Below are 18,684 nucleotides of genomic sequence, written 5' to 3'. Positions count from 1 at the left end.
GATCCAGTCTATAGTGTCAGTAAGGGAGAAACGGAGAGATACTACCCCAATCAAAAGGAATCTCAACGACTTGATACGAGATATGGGACTCACAAAGTCCAATGCTTAGCTACTGACAACTAGACTGAGGCAGATGTCATTTCGTAAAGTAATGATGGCCACTCGTTTTTCTTTACTTAGGTGCTTTGTTCTTGCCATATTACAAATTCTAACAGTCTATTCAATAGGCCTAACAGCTGTGTATCCACCTGACTTCTGCACAACTGATGGTCCCGACCCCATTTATAAGGCCAGAAATCCCACTTATTAAACGTGACAGGGCACACCTGTGAAGTGAAAACCATTTCCAGTGACTACGTCTTGAAGCTCATCAAGAGTGTGCAAAGCTGTAATCAAAGCAAAAGGTGGCTACTTTAAAGAACCTAGAATATAAGACATGTTTTCAGTTGTTTCACCCTTTTTTGTTAAGTATATAATTCCACATGTGTTATTCATAGTTTTGATGCCTTCAGTGTGATCAACAATTTTCATAGTCATGAAAATACAGAAAACTCTTTGAATGAGAAGGTGTGTCCAAACTTTTGGTCTGTACTGTATATGGAATAATTGTTAAAAAATAAATCAAAATCATCATTTATGACAGGACCTTATTAAGGATAATGTAGTAAAGAATCTGAGTTCTGTTCTAATGATAGTGTTGTAACATGAGGCTATTGGGTGCATTGAGTGTTCATTAATTTTGTGCTTTCATCACCAGACTGATGTGAACTTGGCCTTAAAGGTTTCGAAAAACACCTATTTTGACAACATATTCTAAAAACTTTAGACATACGAGTATTCAACCTTTTTAATGCCTCTCTGCCCCCAACAATGTCCTCTTTCTCCAAACTCTTTATATAGAGAAATGTTTAATTCTGTATTTTCTACAGCACCTCCTGTAAAGGCGGCCATTCACACTAGGTACCAAGGCTCACTTGGCTGACATCTATTCCTCCCGACCTCCCCAGCTTCTGTTACACGTACCCACTTGGCAAGACATTTTTAGCCAGTATTTTGAGAGTTTTCTCTAATTTCAGATACCACTAACACCATAAAAACCATACAGTAATCTGTGAGATGTAAACCCCATGTACATCTGTTGAAGCTGAATGATGCAATTCAGTGCACTGGGAAATGGTTAATCATATAGCTACTTGCAGAAGTAGCCATATGCTGCAAACCAATGTATCTCAAGAGCAGTTATTAACCTGAATTTGCTCCCTGCCGTTAATTGTCAGAACATCATTAAATCCTGCCAGTCATCAGCAGTCTAAATGATCTCTGAACACACTCATTTAGCTCCATTTCCTTAAGGAAAAGCAGGAACATTATATTCATTAATATTCCGAAGGACAGAAAACGTCATGTTTTCTACGTATGCTTTGATTATTTTTTTTCTGTATATGCATAAATAGCACAGACAGTATAATATGCTTAAAAATTGACATGATTCTTGACTTTTGGAAGGTTGTTAAGTTATACTGTAAAATATGAATATATAGTATTTCCCTGGGGGAATGATGAATGTTAAATTTAGCTTGTAATGTGCTTCCACCTCCAGAACAGAATGTCTTGTTACAAAATTCAAGACTGATCCTTAAAGGTCCGTTTCTGATACGGAACATTACCTGGTTGAAAACCTGAAAAGTCGTCCACGTTTCTCAGGTGTCAATGTAGACAGCTGGAACGTTGTACCTGTTAAGCAGAACCTCTCTTGAAAGATCTTCTTGAATCTTTTTGGGCACATCGAGTACGACAGAGGCACATCAGGCTATTTGAAGGGTTTGAGCTGAGTTTTCAAGTAATCTTACCAGACTCCTCTTCAGCAATTTACAGTAGCTTAGACAGCCTGAAAAGGTTTGTCAGCCCTGACCCTGCTGAGCCAGACTCCATTGTTGCACGAGGCACAAGTGTCTAAAACAAGTACCGTAATAAATAAAACACAAGGAATGTACACTATATGTACACTTCATATCTCGTGTTGGTGTATCGAAACTAGATCTAATGCCACCATTCTGGAAAGGTTATCAATTCCATTGATTCATTATGTGAACATAAACTCCACTCTGGATACACCAAGTAACGTCATGATGCCTTTTTTTTTCATAATAGAATTTTTTTTGTTTTTTGTTTTATTTCCACCTGAAACTGTCCATATGACCATCTAAGTATACAAAAGACAGGGAATGCATGAATGAGAATAGTGACTTCACCTCTTTCCATAGCAAATCATGGTAAATATACACTATGCAGTGTAGACCATGCTTATATATACATATTAAACTTTATGTATACAGGAATTGGGAAGGTAGGGACATTAATAAACCACACCTGCCTTGTCTTTGGGAAGCCCAGCTGTCACCGATGGCTGCATGGCGGGTACGTACATATACGTCCTTGCAGTGATCACTGCGGACTGCCCAAATGTATAAAGTCAAGTGGTCGAGGGGTTGTGCTATCAATACAGATGGCTATAAGTATACTGAATATGTATTTTAATTCAGAATGAATTATCTTAATTTAACTGCATTAAGAACCAAGTTCATCAGAGGGGTCATATACGTTGCACAAAGCGATTGTCCTCTCGACTAAGTGAGTAAAACCTGACGGGAGGTTAGGAGATGTATTGGGGATCTCTTTAATAATATTTTACAACAGCCAGTCCCTCTAGCAAATAGATGAGGGACAGTAATCCAATGGGATCGAGATAAACCTACATCCCTAATTCAGAGTAACTAAATATCTTAACTAAAGTTGAGTATTGATCTAAAAATAATAAAAGCAATTCCTCACAGAAAGATCATTCATCTGCTTGAAAAAGCACCCCTGCTGTTTAGAATATATAAGCCTTTGCATGTAATTCTAGTGAGCGCCTTATTAGCAGGACATATGCAGACTGATACACTTTGAACACTAGAGGGTGCTCTTACAAACAGATAATAGTTTGAAATTGAAATAATCTCTCCGATGATTTCAGACAGAACTCCGGAAGACCCCCTTGTAAGCTATGGGGTCCACAGGAAACCACTTTTTAAGCAGATAGGGTTTCCGTTTTTTGGGGGTCCCCAACCAGACCCAAAGAACAGAAACCCAAATGCTAGCGTGAACCTAGTGGAAATTGTATATTTAGTGTAATTTTTGTACTAATATCACAACCAATTTAAAAGTTCAAAAGGGGTAATGTTATAGCCTTTGGTAATTTTAGACAACACAGGTGGTGACGGGCACAGCATTAGTTCTTACATGCTACTTGCTACTGTCTTGAGCAGATACCTTCTTCAGGATGAAATGGATTAATATTATTTGATGACTCCAAAATGCATCTGTCTTGGACAGAATTTTGAGGCGATTATGATTCCATTTGTGATAACAAAGATTCACAAAATTTCCCAATATGCCCATATGAATTAATAGCTGTTTTTTAAGATTTCTTTTCTTGTTGTCTTGTGGAGTAATACAGATTTACTCCATTAAATTCAATTTTTCTTTGCAGAAAGTATATTCTATGCATCTCAACGATCATATTTCACCCACCATATGGCAAAAGTTGAGACAAGCCCAACGTGTCACTTAAGCTCTCACATTTGAACGCGCCATCAGATAATACTAGCACATTTGGCAATGTCATTTACATTGTTTCTCAGATCTTATTGCCATTAATGCTCTGAGACCTCTTGTTAGGGGGACATTAATACATGTGTTTCACATGTAGAAGCAGCTAACAAGAGATGACTGTGCTAAATTAAGTGTTTCTGATTGATGATAATACCCTAGTAGTGTCAACAGGGACTTGAAGTAGACAATGAAGATGACAACGTTGCACACTCATGGCGTAATTGAATTCAGAACCTCTTTAGTTGCCAAATTAGAAGTGGAAATAAATTGTATTATTCTGGAAAGGTGTTCTGATGAAATGTGACTAATTCTTATCATTTCCATTGATCTAGGAGTTTTGATTTTTTTTTTTTTAGTTTTCATTTTCAAATCTTTTGTAAAACTTAACATTTATTAATAAATATATTTATATATAAAATATATAAACTACACTGTGCGTACACCAAGTGTTTTAATAATATTGATTTCCCTCTCAAAACAGGTTTATTATCACCTATTGTAGATCCAAAAGACATACAACATAGCGTAATGATGGGTCTGTCTAATCAGATATATAATAAAATAGGCAGAATTCACCTGAGAATAATAATCTGAAGAGGTCATATTATATGGCCAGGTTATATACAAAAAGATAGTCACTATATCTCTCCTTTTCTTTAGACTCAAATCTTTTGACTTTATAATTTATAGTTTTGGGTTGTAAAAAGGATGTAACATGTTCTAATTCAAGTGGCATGTCATGAGTTATATATAGTGATCCTGGAAATCTGGTATTTAAAAGTTATCAAGCTCTGGGGATATTTCATTAGCGATTGACTTTTTATTGCTCTTTCTATGGGAAGATGTCTGGCTTCTTTTAAGTAGAATTATGAGTTCCTTTTCTGTCCACCTGCTTTCTTTCTGACTCATTTATTCTATAAAATACCCTATAAACCTGCCATTCTACAATAACACATTCCAATTCTCATGCCTATAATATTTCTGAATTGTTTTAATACTGTGAATCTGTTTAGTATTCTGCCGAACCTGTCCCTTGATGCAAATGACTTTCCAAAATTTCCCAGTTCTCCAGACTGATACTGAGGTTTGTCAGTTTTTAGTCTCCTAGGTTGGAGGAGCAGTCAATTCAGGCTTGTGTTCCTGGCACTTTACGTACTTTGCTACCCACTATTGGTATTCCTATAATTCTGCAATTTGTAACAGATTGCTGTAGTTGCACCCGGACATTGTACAACTAAGGGAGTTACCTTAGCATGTCCCATGTTCTGACAGTGCTAACTCCAGCAGAACGCTTAGGTTATGCATCAGTGAAGGAACTTTCGCATCTTTCCGGGGCAGTCCATGTGCAAAGTAATTTGTTTGAGGTCATCCGGATGGGTCAGTCCGCATCATCCAGGAAAGTAGCTGTCGCATCACGAGAGACCGGAGCCCTAGTCTGCCTGTGAGAACGGGGATGTTACCCATCGCCTCGCAGAGACTGGGTGGCTGAGGTTTTTCTGTGAAGGGTACTATGTGTGTAAGTTGCATCTCACCTTATATTCCTCCAGGCAAGCTCAGTAGTTTTGGCATATTGAAAGTCTAGCGGTATTTCCTTTTGCCATAACTAACACCAGTCTGTGTATGGTAAGTTGGTGGAGGAGGAGTGTGACTGGCATGGCTATGTGATACGTTATGTACAAAATTGTCCCAACTGTTATTCATGACAATAGATGCCGTGACTAAATAGTCTGTTCTTGTATCGATCCCTAGGTTCTTTTTGGCACTGCAGATGGACAGGTTATTGTTATGGACTGCCATGGCAGGATGTTGGCACATGTTCTCTTACATGAGTCGGATGGCATTCTGAGCATGTCATGGAATTACCCCAACTTCCTGGTGGAAGATAGTAGTGAAAGCGACACAGACTCTGATGACTATTCTCCACCTCAAGGTAAGTAACATATTGTATATTACATATCCCCACAAATGCTGGGAGCCGGCAGCTCTGTACACTGTGTACTGCAACATTCAACCTTTATTTTGAACCAACCCCCATCTACTTTTTAATATCTGTTGCTATGGTGATAGTATATGTAGCCTTGGAAATTTTTGCACATGGTCATGCAGAATGGAAATTAAAAAAAAGGATGCCTATACATATATAGATCGTGTTTGGAAATTGCATTTGCAACTCTTTTCCGACACCGAGTGTTCAGGGTATGAAAATGACAAGACAAATAGTTGAGCTAGAAGGATTTTATTAAATGTGCACATTCTGACACTGACTGAGATTGAAAGCGCCATCAAATCTGAGGCCTCCAGGTAAATTAGATTTAATGTGGAGATGGGTTCAGCCAGATGATCTTTTCATGTCATTAAAACCATCACTTGTTTTAGATAGATGAATATCAGGGATGTTGGAGTAATTGAATTTATTAATTGACAGTGTTATTTGGAAAATTAACATAAATCAAAGCTAATTCATTGCAAAAAAAAAAAATCCAAAAAAACAGATTTCTGCCATGAATTTCACAATAGCCATTTAGCGTGTTTGTGTATTAAATCATGCAGACTCTAACACTGAAATTCTACTGTCCCCCATATAGCCTATCACTGAGGGACGGAGATTTAGCTATCCATTAATAAATTCTGACCTGCTAGTCTAAAACCTAAAGGAAGTAGTAGATCAACTAACCCTAACGCAAGGACCAAGATAAGTCCAATTACTGAGAATAGTATATGCTATACAAGGGGACCTCTAAATGTTTCTATTCATTTTTCAGAGCACCTTGGCAGGGCATCACAAGCTTTCAGAGTAAGATCCTTGTGCAGAATAATGGAAGTTATTGTATAAAAATTAATAGGTGGGCAACAAGGCTTAAATGGCCATGGAGGCAATGATTCGCCAGGGGAATACACTTTTTGATTTAGGCGACCCTAACCTACGGGGGTGGGTTCTGGTGATAGACTCCCTTTTAAAAGGGCTTTATGCTTCATAAAACAGTCATAAATTAGAAAGTATGATTCCTTGGCTGATAGTCCTTTTGGAACTATTGTATCATTCAATGAATAGAGCTGCAAGTAGCCTCATATTAACACATTTCCACAAATTGATGTACATTCCTCACCTTGTGATCCTTTTGTTCTAATAGCCCTTTTCAATTCTGTATGATTATACTGTATTCTATGAATACAGCTTCACACTTTATCTAGCTTGACGGTAATATACATCAATAACTTGTTGACAAGTCTCTGAGTCACTTTCAGGAGTGGGTGGAAAATAGCAGCTACTAAATATCCTTTGAATCATTCTTGTTAAGGAGTGAAAATGGAAGCTGCAATCTCCAAAGCAAAAAGAACTGTAACAAATAAGAGATTTTTTTTCTGGCAGGAAGTAATTTTGTTTTAATCAAATTGTGTATAACAGTTGGTACCGGCAGGAGATTATGATAAAAACATATGTAAAAATTGATTTAGGAAATTGTGTTATGAAAAAAAATATGTTCCTCCATAAAGAAGTATATGCCAGTAAAAAAAGAAAAAAAAAATTACCTACAGGCTACTATTTTGACAGTTTTCCCTCTTCAGGCTGTATTTGTTGGTTTTTTTTTTGTTATTCTTTGAACTGGCTCTTGATGACTAACTGCCACACACAGTACACAGTAAGTAGAAGAGAAGCTGCTTTGTAACTGGTTCTTTTAGAATCAGCCCTGGGGTACATGCGGGAGATATATATATATGTGTATATATATATATATATATATATATAAAACACTATATGATTGGGGAAATTGGCTTGGTAGAGCAGGTGTGCTGACCCACCCCATCAAGACAGGGACACAAAATATGCAGCGAACACTTTTTTTATTTAATAAAAAACTGAAAATCGATAATCCTTGACTTCATGTACAATATGAGCCAATATAAATACAGCATTAACTTCAGGCAAAGACAAAATAAAAAACCTGCTCATCTGAGCAACTAACTAAACAGAATGGATCACCTAAATATACATGTGGCTTACCTCCAGCCACTTGAACAAAACAGGCACAATATTGTCTCACCGGACTCAGGGTTATAGGACAGAACCATACACCTCCTTTCAGCTCATGGAATTGCACTGGAATGCAGGTTCTGCAGCCTTTTTCTGTCCCAGTAATGAGCCAAGGATCTACACCTGGCTGAGGCCTACTCCAGATCCACCCTGGACCACACATATGTCAGAAACCTGGGGCTGATATACAGTACAGGCCAAAAGTTTGGACACACCTTCTCTTTCAAAGAGTTTTCTGTATTTTCATGACTATGAAAATTGTACAGTAGATTCACACTGAAGTCATCAAAACTATGAATTAACACATGTGGAATTATATACTTTAAGGGGTTCTACCACTAAAACACATTTTTTTCTAGTTAACACGTCGGAATAGCCTTTAGAAAGGCTATTCGTCTCCTACCTTTGGATGGGCTCTCCGCCGTGCCGTTCGTTCAAAATACCGGTTTGTACCGGTATGCTAATTATTTCTCTCGCAGTGATGGGGGCGTCCCCATCGCAGGAGCAGCGATGGGGGCGTCCCCATTGCAGCTCGAAAACCGACCGCAGCACCGCCTCTATGGTCTTCTGTATCCTCCCCTTGCTTCTTCAGCGTCCTGTTGGAGGCCTGTGCAGTACGCTCTGTTCGGCGAAGATTGCCGAACGTACTGCGCATGCGCGAAATTGCAGTCCCAGCCATAGTGTGGCCACTGCAATTTCGCGCATTCGCAGTACGTTCGGCAATCTTCACCGAACAGAGCGTACTGCGCAGGCCTCCGACAGGACGCTGAAGAAGCAAGGGGAGGATACAGAAGACCATAGAGGCGGCGCTGCGGTCGGTTTTCGAGCTGCAATGGGGACGCCCCCATCGCTGCGAGAGAACTCATTAGCATACCGGTACAAACCGGTATTTAGAACGAACGGCGCGGCGGAGAGCCCATCCAAAGGTAGGAGACGAATAGCCTTTCTAAAGGCTATTCCGACGTGTTAACTAGAAAAAAATGTGTTTTAGTGATAGAATCCCTTTAACAAAAAAGTGTGAAACAACTGAAAATATGTCTTATATTCTAGGTTCTTCAAAGTAGCCATCTTTTGCTTTGATTCTTGCTTTGCACACTCTGGGCATTCTCTTGATGAGCTTCAAGAAGTAGTCACTGGAAACGGTCCTCCAACAGTCTTGAAGGAGTTCCCAGAGATGCTTAGCACTTGTTGGCCCTTTTGCCTTCACTCTGTGGTCCAGCTCACACCACACCATCTCGAATGGGTTCAGGTGTGGTGACTGTGGAGGCCAGGTCATCTGGCGTAGCACCCCATCATTCTCCTTCTTGGTCTAATAGCCCTTACACTGCCTGGAGGTGTGTCTGGGGTCATTGTCCTGTTGAAAAATAAATGATGGTCCAACTAAGCGCAAACCAGATGGAATGGCAAGCCGCTGCAAGATGCTGTGGTAGTTATGCTGGTTCAGTAGGCCTAAATTTTTGAACAAATCCCCAACAGTGTCACCAGCAAAGCACCCCCACACCAGCACAACTCCTTCTCCATGCTTCACGTTCGGAACTAGGCATGTAGAGTCCATCCGTTCACCTTTTCTGCATCACACAAAGACACGGTGGTTGGAACCAAAGATCTCAAATTTGGACTCATCAGACCAAAGCACAGATTACCACTGGTCTAATGTCCATTCCTTGTGTTCTTTAGCCCAAACAAGTCTCTTCTGCTTGTTGTCTGTCCTTAGCAGTGGTTTTCTAGCAGCTATTTTACCATGAAGGCCTGCTGCACAGTGTCTCCTCTTAACAGTTGTTGTAGAGATGTGTCTGCTGCTAGAACTCTATGTGGCATTGACCTGGTCTCTAATCTGAGCTGCTGTTAACCTGCGATTTCTGAGGCTGGTGACTCGGATGAACTTATCCTCTGCAGCAGAGGTGACTCTTGGTCTTCCTTTCCTGGGGCGGTTCTCATGTGAGACAGTTTCTTTTTAGTGCTTGATAGTTTTTGCAACTGCACTCGGGGACACTTTCAAAGTTTTCCCAAGTTTTCGGGCTGACTGACCTTCATTTCTTAATGTAATGATGGCCACTCGTTTTTCTTTACTTAGCTGCTTTTTTCTTGCCATAGTACAAATTCTATCAGTCTATTCAGTAGGACTATCAGCTCTGTATCCACCTGACTTCTGCACAACACAACTGATGGTCCCAACACCATTTATAAGGCAAAAAATCCCACTTATTAAACCTGACAGGGCACACCTGTGATGTGAAAACCATTTCCGGTGACTACTTCTTGAAGTTCATCAAGAGAATGCCAAGAGTGTGCAAAGCTGGAATCAAAGCAAAAGGTGGCTACTTTGTAGAACCTAGAATATAAGACATATTTTCAGTTGTTTCACGCTTTTTTGTTAAGTATATAATTCCACATGTGTTATTCATAGTTTTGATGCCTTCAGTGTGAATCTACAATTTTCATACCATAGTCATGAAACTACAGAAAACTCATTGAACAAGAAGGTGTGTCCAAACTTTTGGTCTGTACTGTATCTGGACTCCAGCACTCTGCCTGTCACCTCCTCACAATATATGTATGGAAGTACTGATGTAAGAAAAGTGTTTTGGGTGTGATAGTTCCAACATCAGTCTATGTCTGTCTTCTGTTTTCTTTTATCTCCAGCACTTCCTGCTCTTTCACCCCCCCCCTTCTGTCTCCATAGACTTCTATAGATATGAATTATCTGAGACTTGAGTAATATGATCTGCAGTCCATTTTGAGATGGATAGATCAGTGATTTGGAAAGTCATTTTAGCAATGGGGGGCAGGGATAAGAGCACAGCGATGCATTTCTCTATGATAAGAAGTATTCTTATAAAAGTTTCTTATAATTGCCTGTACTATTCATGTATGCAGAGTGAGAGAGAGTGAGGGGTGTAGTCTTGGAAGACAAGTATATTCCAGCCAGGCACCTAAGGGGTGTGCCACCCGTTGTTGTTGCCAAGGTGGGAGACTGGTAGTCAGTCTCCTGTATAGTCAGGGAAAAGTTTTCTTACGTTTAAGTTAGTTTCTCAGCCGAGAAGGGTTTTGTTTTGCTTATCCTGTGGCTTTGCAAAAGCAGTGTATGCGTTACATGTGAATAAAGCCTGAACCTGTGTGCAACCCAGTGTGTGTCCCTGTTTCCTGCACTGCTACAAGCATCTACCTGAGCGATTCCCCACAAGAGTTTGTTGAAGCATTTGTCTGTGTAAGGTTATACACATACTGAGATGCACACACATCAATGCTGGATGGAGAACTAATAATTTTACTTTGTTATTTTGAAAGGGCCTAAAAGCAACAAAATGCTGTTTGCAAAAAAATATTCCAGTACTCCCTCTGACTACAATAATTTGTTGCAGGGCCATCATTGTAAGTTGAAAATATTGTATGTTGAAACCATTAAATCTATACAAAACTGAAAGCCAAAAAAAATAAGGATAAAAGAAAAATAAGTAATAGAATGATGAGTTAAAACTTATTGTATGAGCGGATATTGTTAGTATGTATACATTATATTGTGAGTATGTATATTGTGAATATGTATACTGTGTAGCTCTAATAACCATAACAAACTGTGTTTGTTTTATGTGACCTTCCAATCAGTATCTTCTGCTGGGTCCTGCAAGGTATCTACAGGGCTAGTAACCTATTTCCAGGAAAAATCCTGGAAAAGAGTATGAGCACTATTAGGAGCACTCCATTATGCCAAGTTATGGTGCTCAATGCCCAATTTTAGTACGTACTTTTGAGACTATCAATATGACCTGGGACTTATACCTGTACAGTTTGGCTGTTAATTTCAGCAAATTGTTTGCACTGTCTCACTTAAATACCATTAGAGACAGTTCAATGTCAGTAGTTTTATAGGTTGTGAAAAATTCTGAAACTTGTTGTTGTCCAACATAATAACAAAACAAAATATGGATTACATTTCCTTTTAGTATTGGTGCTGTAACAGGCAAAAACTGAAATTAGAATTCTTCAACCACAGCTTTCATTTTTTAACTGACATATTTAAGGCTTGCTTAAAAAATGAGGAGAAAAAATTCCTACGGAAACTGGGCAGATCCCATTATGGTCTGTGGGGTCCGCAGGTTTCCATGGTTAACCGCTTTTTAAACAAGTAGGTTTCCATTTTTCAGGTCCCCAAGTGGACCCAAAGAATGGAGAGACCCAAACACTAGCGTGAACCTAGTGTAGGAGAGCAGGTGTACTTTGTGTGTATTTGTTTTGTGTGTTGCTTATGAAACTAATTGTAGTAACTGTGAGCACAGCGGTCTTTAACACCTTGTGAGAAGGTGACAGGCATAGTGCTAGAGTCCCAATATATCTCCCCCAGGTTTCTGACATATGTGTGGTCCAGTGCGGGTCTTGTGTAGGCCTGAGCCCAGGTATGGGTCCTGGGATCGTTACTGAGCCATAAAAGGCTGTAGAGCCTGCACTTCAGGGCAGAGGCTGGGAGTGGGAGGAGGCAACTGGGACTGTCCTGAAATGCTGAGAGCCTGGTGAGACTGTACTCTGCTATTTTTTGTTCGTCTGTGTTGTTGTAGTAAGCCACACGTATAGTTAGGTTTTTTTTTATTTATTTTTTTTCACTTAGTGCTCGGACGAGCAGGGTTTTGTTTGACGTTTTTTGCCTGAAGTTAAGGCAGTATTTTTTTTTTTTTTTTTGCTTATTCTGTACCTGAATTGAAGTTTTGTTTATTTTTCTGTTTTTACAACTAAACGTATTTGCAGCAGACATTGTGTACCGGTCTCTGACTGGTTGGGACAGCACCATTGCTGCTACTGAATTACCTTCTCATTACCTTACCTTTTCATACTGAAAGACATTTGTTCATTGTTTGTGGGCTATATCAGGTGGCTGTGTCTCCCCCCCCCCCCTTCCCCCCCCCCCCCCTTTCATATATATTATATTAAACCTGCCATAGTTGGGTTATGGCACAAATCAATTAAAACAATAAGAAATCGAATGCTCCTGTAGTTGCAATATATAAAAGTAGAACATTCACACCCTAGTAGCAAAGAGACAAATACACTAATATCTGTGAAGCGACATGTAAAAGACCATGTGTTTAGCTTGTGTATACCACGCAGCAATTTGAAGAAAATGAGTTTCTAACTTCTATTTTGGTTGTGACCTTATTCCACATACAAATATGTACAGCCTGTTTCATAGCTGCTTTTATCCATGATGAATATGGTGTTATTCAGCATTCTATAAATAAAGAGAACAAACTGTATCCTAGTTTATCTTCGCCTTACTTAAGCATCTCAGCCATAGATTTCTTTTCTAATCCAGTAACTTCAGGTGACCAATGTGCAGTATTAAATATATTTGTCATATCTCTCCTTTTACTTCTTTTAGAATTTAAAACAAAGCAACACAAAATGGGAACAAAAACGCCACTAATAAAATAAGAAGACATGTTATATAGTAGGGTAATGTCAAATCTTTAATATGTAGTAGTTTGATTTTTATGAGGGGAACCCATGATTGAAAGAACCGTCCTATGAGCCAGACTCTTTGGGCTAGTTCACACGTGGGCAAAGGGGAGGTTTTTGACAGCGGAATTCGCTTCAAAAACCTCTCCTTTAACATGGTGGTCTATGTAGACCACTAGCTTTTTTTTTCCTCCTAGCGTTTTCCGCCTGAAGAAGTGACATGACCTTTCTTCAGGCGGAAAACGCCTGAAGAATTGCATAGAAGTGAATGGGAGGCGAAAACCGCGCGGTAAAAAACCGCGCGGTTTTTTGCACACAAAACCGCGCGGTTTTTTGCAAAAAACCGCGCGGTTTTCGCCTGCAGTTTCTATAGCACATATAGGAAAAAAAAAACCCTAGCGAAAACCGCTAGCGAAAACCGCGTCAAAAACCGCGTGGAATGCAAAAAACAGCGTCAAAAAAACTCCTCGAGGTTTTTTACCTCGCACAAATAAGCTAGGCGGTTTTCACGTGTGAACTGACCCTTTGTGTAAACTTGTGTCCAGCCAATCCATAGGTGGATCATTTTTGTAACGATGATAGAGACACAGGGGTTGTGTTCATTCAGTGTTGCAAAATACTGCACTAGCCCATGTTACCATAGTGCAGCGATGGCGAACCTTTTAGAGACCGAATACCCAAACTGCAACCCAAAACCCACTACTTTATTGCAGAGTGCCAACACTGCAATTTAAACTTAATACTGTGCGGATCCGCAATTGCGGACAGTTACAGACCTACAAATTACAGTCATGTGAATGGGGCCTTACAGAGCTTTCAATAATACAAACAACTTTGTACTGAAATGTAAAGCTAACTGCATTTTGTACTTTTGAACAATTAATGTTCACTTTTTACATCACACAGGATCAGTTTTATAGTGGCCGTGCAATGTTATTACAGCCTGTACTAATATCACATCTGCTATAAAACTTATGCTGTGTGATATAAATAGTGAGGGGACCCCAGACAGTATTATATGCTCCACAGTGCCCCCCCCCCTACAGTACTATATATTCCACAGTAGGCCTACCACACAGTATTATATTCTCCACAGTACCACAGTAGCCCCCACAGTATTATATGCTCCACAGTAGGCCCCCCCACATAGTATTATACGCTCCATTGTAGCCCCCCACAGGATTATATGCTCCACAGTGGTACACACACACAGTATTATATGCTCCTCAATACTCCCCCTCAGTATTATATGCTCCTCCGTACCCCCAACACAGTATTATATGCTACTCAGTACGCCCCCCCAGTATTATATGCTCCTCAGTAACCCCCCTCCACAGTATTATATGCTCCTCATTAACCCCCACCACACACAGTATTATATGCTCCTCAGTAACCCCCGAAAGCACAGAAAGTATTATATGCTTCCCAGTACTCCCCCCCCCCCCCCCACAGTATTATATGCTCCTCAGTACACTCCCCCCCCCCCCCCCCTAGTATTATATGCTCCTCCTTTGGCACAAGAATACAAGGACTTGTGACATTCTTGACTGCAGGAGTGGTGTGATCTATACTTTATGAAAGATCGGTAGAGCCTTATCCTGAGAAGTACTGACAAAGATGTATTTATTTAAACCAATTGTGGTCTCAAATAAATCTTTAAATTGGTAGATAATTGAGACGACCATTTGGCAACTCCCATCAGCACAGTAGACCGATTTCTAATGATGCTATATAAAACTCACAAAGATCACCTCAGAACAAGATCTCTTAATTTCCAATTTATATTCTAAGAGACCAGGACCTGAGAAAATATACAAACTATATAGTGTTGGTTTTGCAAATAGATAAACTGCTGTCCTACTAGGCACTGAAATTTCTCATGTGCTGCCATATAGGGCAATATCTTTCCCTGAGGGTCAAGCATGTCCACCAATAAGTCACAGCCCTGTTGTTTTAAAGGCTGTGTGTGGGGTTTGGCTGTCCTTCTAAAAAGGAGGAAGGATTACTTTTTCAGGGACGTTAAATGGAATAGGAAGGATACAATTTATGAAGTTTCTGTGACTGCCATGCATTGCTGTAATTTTTTGCTTATATAAGATAAGATCCTTTAATAGTCCCACCATGGGTTAAATTCAGTGTGATACAACATCATGAATAGTACAGTAGTATATTGCAAGAGAGAAAGAAACTAGGAGTCATAGCAACTAAAAAGAAAAGAAAAAAAACTTCAAGATCATTTAGTTCTCTGTGTGGAGGGATGTTGATTATACAGTCTGACCGTGGTTGGAGGACACGAGGAGGGGGGCACAGTATGTAGACATAACAGGCAGAATCAGCTTTTTGCAGAGGTGGGGGCATATGCAGATAACGTGATAGTTCCTTTGATAGGTAACAAGAGGTACTCAATTAATTGAATTTCTAATCTAGTCTTCATTAAAAATCTACAATTTTGATGCTATAGATAGAGAAGAGTGTGTGTGTTTGTAACTCCTTCACGTAGCTGGTTGTCTTGATTCCAGGATAAATATGACTGCACACTGTTCCCATAGTTGTCAACAGTCCTAAATTTAGCAGAACTGCCAAACTACTAGCAAACTGGTTTATTACTGGTTTATTACCATTGTACTGTCTATATACTGTCTATCTACTGCATTCACATATTGTAACCATTTATATTCACTATGCATATGTGTGTGTATTGATATATCTAAATGAGGATACAACCCTGTCTTCTAAACTGGTTTATTACAAGTGGTTTGATAATTTCACGTTATTTTACTATTATAGTGTTATGAATATGCTACATGGATTATACATTGGGCATTCTTTCTATTGTTATTATGGCCTGAGGAAGACGCTAGACCAGCTTCGAGACGCGTAGCCTTCTTTTACCTCTGTCTTTGGAACCAGTAAAGTGATTTTATTAACCTACATCTACTCAGTGGGGCTCTCATACCCGGTTTTTACCATTTTCAGTTTTTCCCCACAGTGTAGATGGGGCAGAGAATGTACACACAAGGATAGTCTCAGGGTCTCAGGGGGCAAAGAGAACACACAGACTAGTCTAATGGATTATGGAGTGCATTGCATACACTTCTCAGGTTCAGTGTACAGAAGGGAGATTAGATCCCTCAAAGGCTGGAATGAAACTGGTGATAAACTGCTATAGTGTTACATAAGAACAAATGAAGACCGGCATTGTGGACTCACTGAGAACTTTCATTCAGTATGTTTTACTGAAGTTAAACAGTCACAGTGGTTACCTTTTTAACCAAATATTCTTTTCCATGTTAAAGATATCTATACTCCTTAAATACTCTGTGCAGTCTTTTGGTGGTTTCCTGCTGCAGCAATTAAAGGCAATTTATAAAAAGAAAATCACATTTCAAATCGCATTTCTTTTCTTTACTTGACTGTTGAGCTAAACTTTTAAATATTCCTGGTACTTTCATGATACACTTCCTTCATTCTTGTAGTTGATTGGGAGAGAGGGAGCCATCCTCCATAGCCTTTGTCCTCCCTCTCAGTGCCACCTTGACCTTGTCCCACAATGCCTCCTTGCCTCCCCACAGTCCCTCCTTGCCTCCCCTATATTGCCCTTTGTTTAACAAAACATAAGTGTCCTTGTGGCAATGAGTTGCGCAGGGAGGTGGAGGATCTCAAAACACAAGCAGCTCAGACTATAGGCCAGTAGTGACCCAGTACAGACTAACACGAACTTCTTGACCACATCAGTGCCGTAATCTCAGACTACTGGCCTCATGTGGGATGGTAATCAGTGTAACGGGAAGTTATAAAACTCCCTGCCGCAATATTTATTACAGATCTAGGCAAAACCTTTTTTTTTTTTTTTTTTTTTTTTTTGCTGATTTTTTCACACGTTTTCACACTTTGATGTCCAATCCTAGGAATAGGACATCTATTTTTTAAAAAAGATGAATGACCCCTTTAAATTTGCTGAATTAGTTGACTGACTTAGGGTACGTTCATACGTAGCACTCCAACGCCTATAATTTTTTGCAAGTTTATAGCAAAAATGTGACTTGACTGCGACATAAAGACTGGAGCAGGAAACAGGCAGATGTTTGCTATGTAGTGTTCAGATCAAGTCCGATTCTCTTGAATGTTAGCTAAGCTGCAGTGCCCATGTTCAGCCATTACACAGAGGACTGCTAATCTATTACGGAGACGGACTCTGTTATTGATGACGTATCTATAGGCCAGGTCTTCAATATTTTCAGATGGAAATCCACATCAGGCTAAGACCCCAAGTAGTGGGCTGTGGAAAAAACATGAATACACAACAGCTGGCATTTCAATAGGTATAATTGATATGTTGCGATTTCCAAAATCGCAAAGTTTTTGAATTTTGCAATGTGTCCATTACTTGTATTTTTCGCAATTTGTAGATGGGATTAGCTAGAATCCCATTCACTTTACAGGGACTTTAAAACGCAGTGGTTTTTGCAATGGCCACATTGGGTTCCGGCCTCAGTGTAAATTCACGTATTGCCGTCAAATCATGTTTTTTGCTCTAATTATGATAAAATTGTAAAAATTACGGAAAAAAATCTGATATGGAGCAATATGTGGATACACCTTTATTTAGTGGTAATGTCATTTTTGTTCTTCCTTTCATGTATCCAGTTGATGGTGGAAAATGTTCTCCCTTCAATAAATTAAATGTTAAAGGCAAAATTATGATTGTTCTCATTTTACCGTTGCTTTGCTTTCAGCATCTTTTGTTCCAGGACCTTTTGTAAATGCAGAGCTGTATTGCAGAATATTGCCAGCTCTCAGCATGAGTGATAGAGGCTGAAAAGAAAGGATTATTAGTTTATGTACCTGGTGTAATGATAGTTCAGCAGTATGTCATGCTGCGCAGTATATTGTCTGTTGCATTGACATAATTTTATTGATTGCGTTATTAGTCTCCTGCTTACTTTGCATTGATTGATCATTGCAGATGGCCCTGCCGCATATCCCATCCCAGTGGAGAATATCAAACCGCTACTTACTGTTGGATTTACATCTGGAGATATTAGTTTGATGAACAACTATGACGACCTGTCACCAACCATCATTCGCTCAGGATTGAAAGGTAAAGACGTTGCTTACATTTGTTTTCATTCTCCAAAATTAGTTTTCTGTGCAGTGAATGTCACCGATGGGCGATAAGTTCTCATCTAATTTGTCATCCTGTATATTTGATTTTGTTGCCTTTCTTATTGTAATTCCTTTAGCTCATTTGTGGGTTTTTCTTGAGGTGTAAATTAAAAGCGTTAGTATGAGAACATAATAACTTACTAGAATAAATGTCATATATGCAAAGTCCAAGTTGCAATAGGATTTTAAAGGGAACCTGTCACTATGGAAATGCATTCTAGTTTGCAGGCATCATGCAAGAAGAGCTGAGCAGATTGTGTGAAAAGATTCAGTGTGACTTGTAATTGACTCATTTATTTAGCAGTTTTTCTTTCTATGCTTGGAAAGACTAATGGAATCCCGTGGGCCTTCCTCCATTTTTCCTGAAGTTCACCTCTACCCAC

At 39.4% G+C, this 18,684-nt stretch overlaps 1 protein-coding gene across 2 annotated transcripts in view; it reads left to right on the top strand.

Annotated features, from left to right (window-relative positions):
- Positions 1 to 18,684, top strand: part of TULP4 (TUB like protein 4) — a 138,750-nt gene that overhangs the window by 92,207 nt on the left and 27,859 nt on the right. For both annotated transcript variants that reach the window (XM_075267683.1, XM_075267684.1), the window contains 2 exons: positions 5,404 to 5,584; positions 18,102 to 18,236. In XM_075267683.1, coding sequence (XP_075123784.1) covers positions 5,404 to 5,584; positions 18,102 to 18,236 — 316 coding nt within the window. The remainder of the gene's footprint in view (positions 1 to 5,403; positions 5,585 to 18,101; positions 18,237 to 18,684) is intronic.

Source organism: Leptodactylus fuscus, chromosome 3 (assembly GCF_031893055.1).
Source record: "Leptodactylus fuscus isolate aLepFus1 chromosome 3, aLepFus1.hap2, whole genome shotgun sequence".
NCBI classification, from domain to species: domain Eukaryota; kingdom Metazoa; phylum Chordata; class Amphibia; order Anura; family Leptodactylidae; genus Leptodactylus; species Leptodactylus fuscus.
The sequence above is the reverse complement of the archived record's forward strand: the minus strand, read 5'-3'. Positions and strand labels throughout refer to the sequence as shown.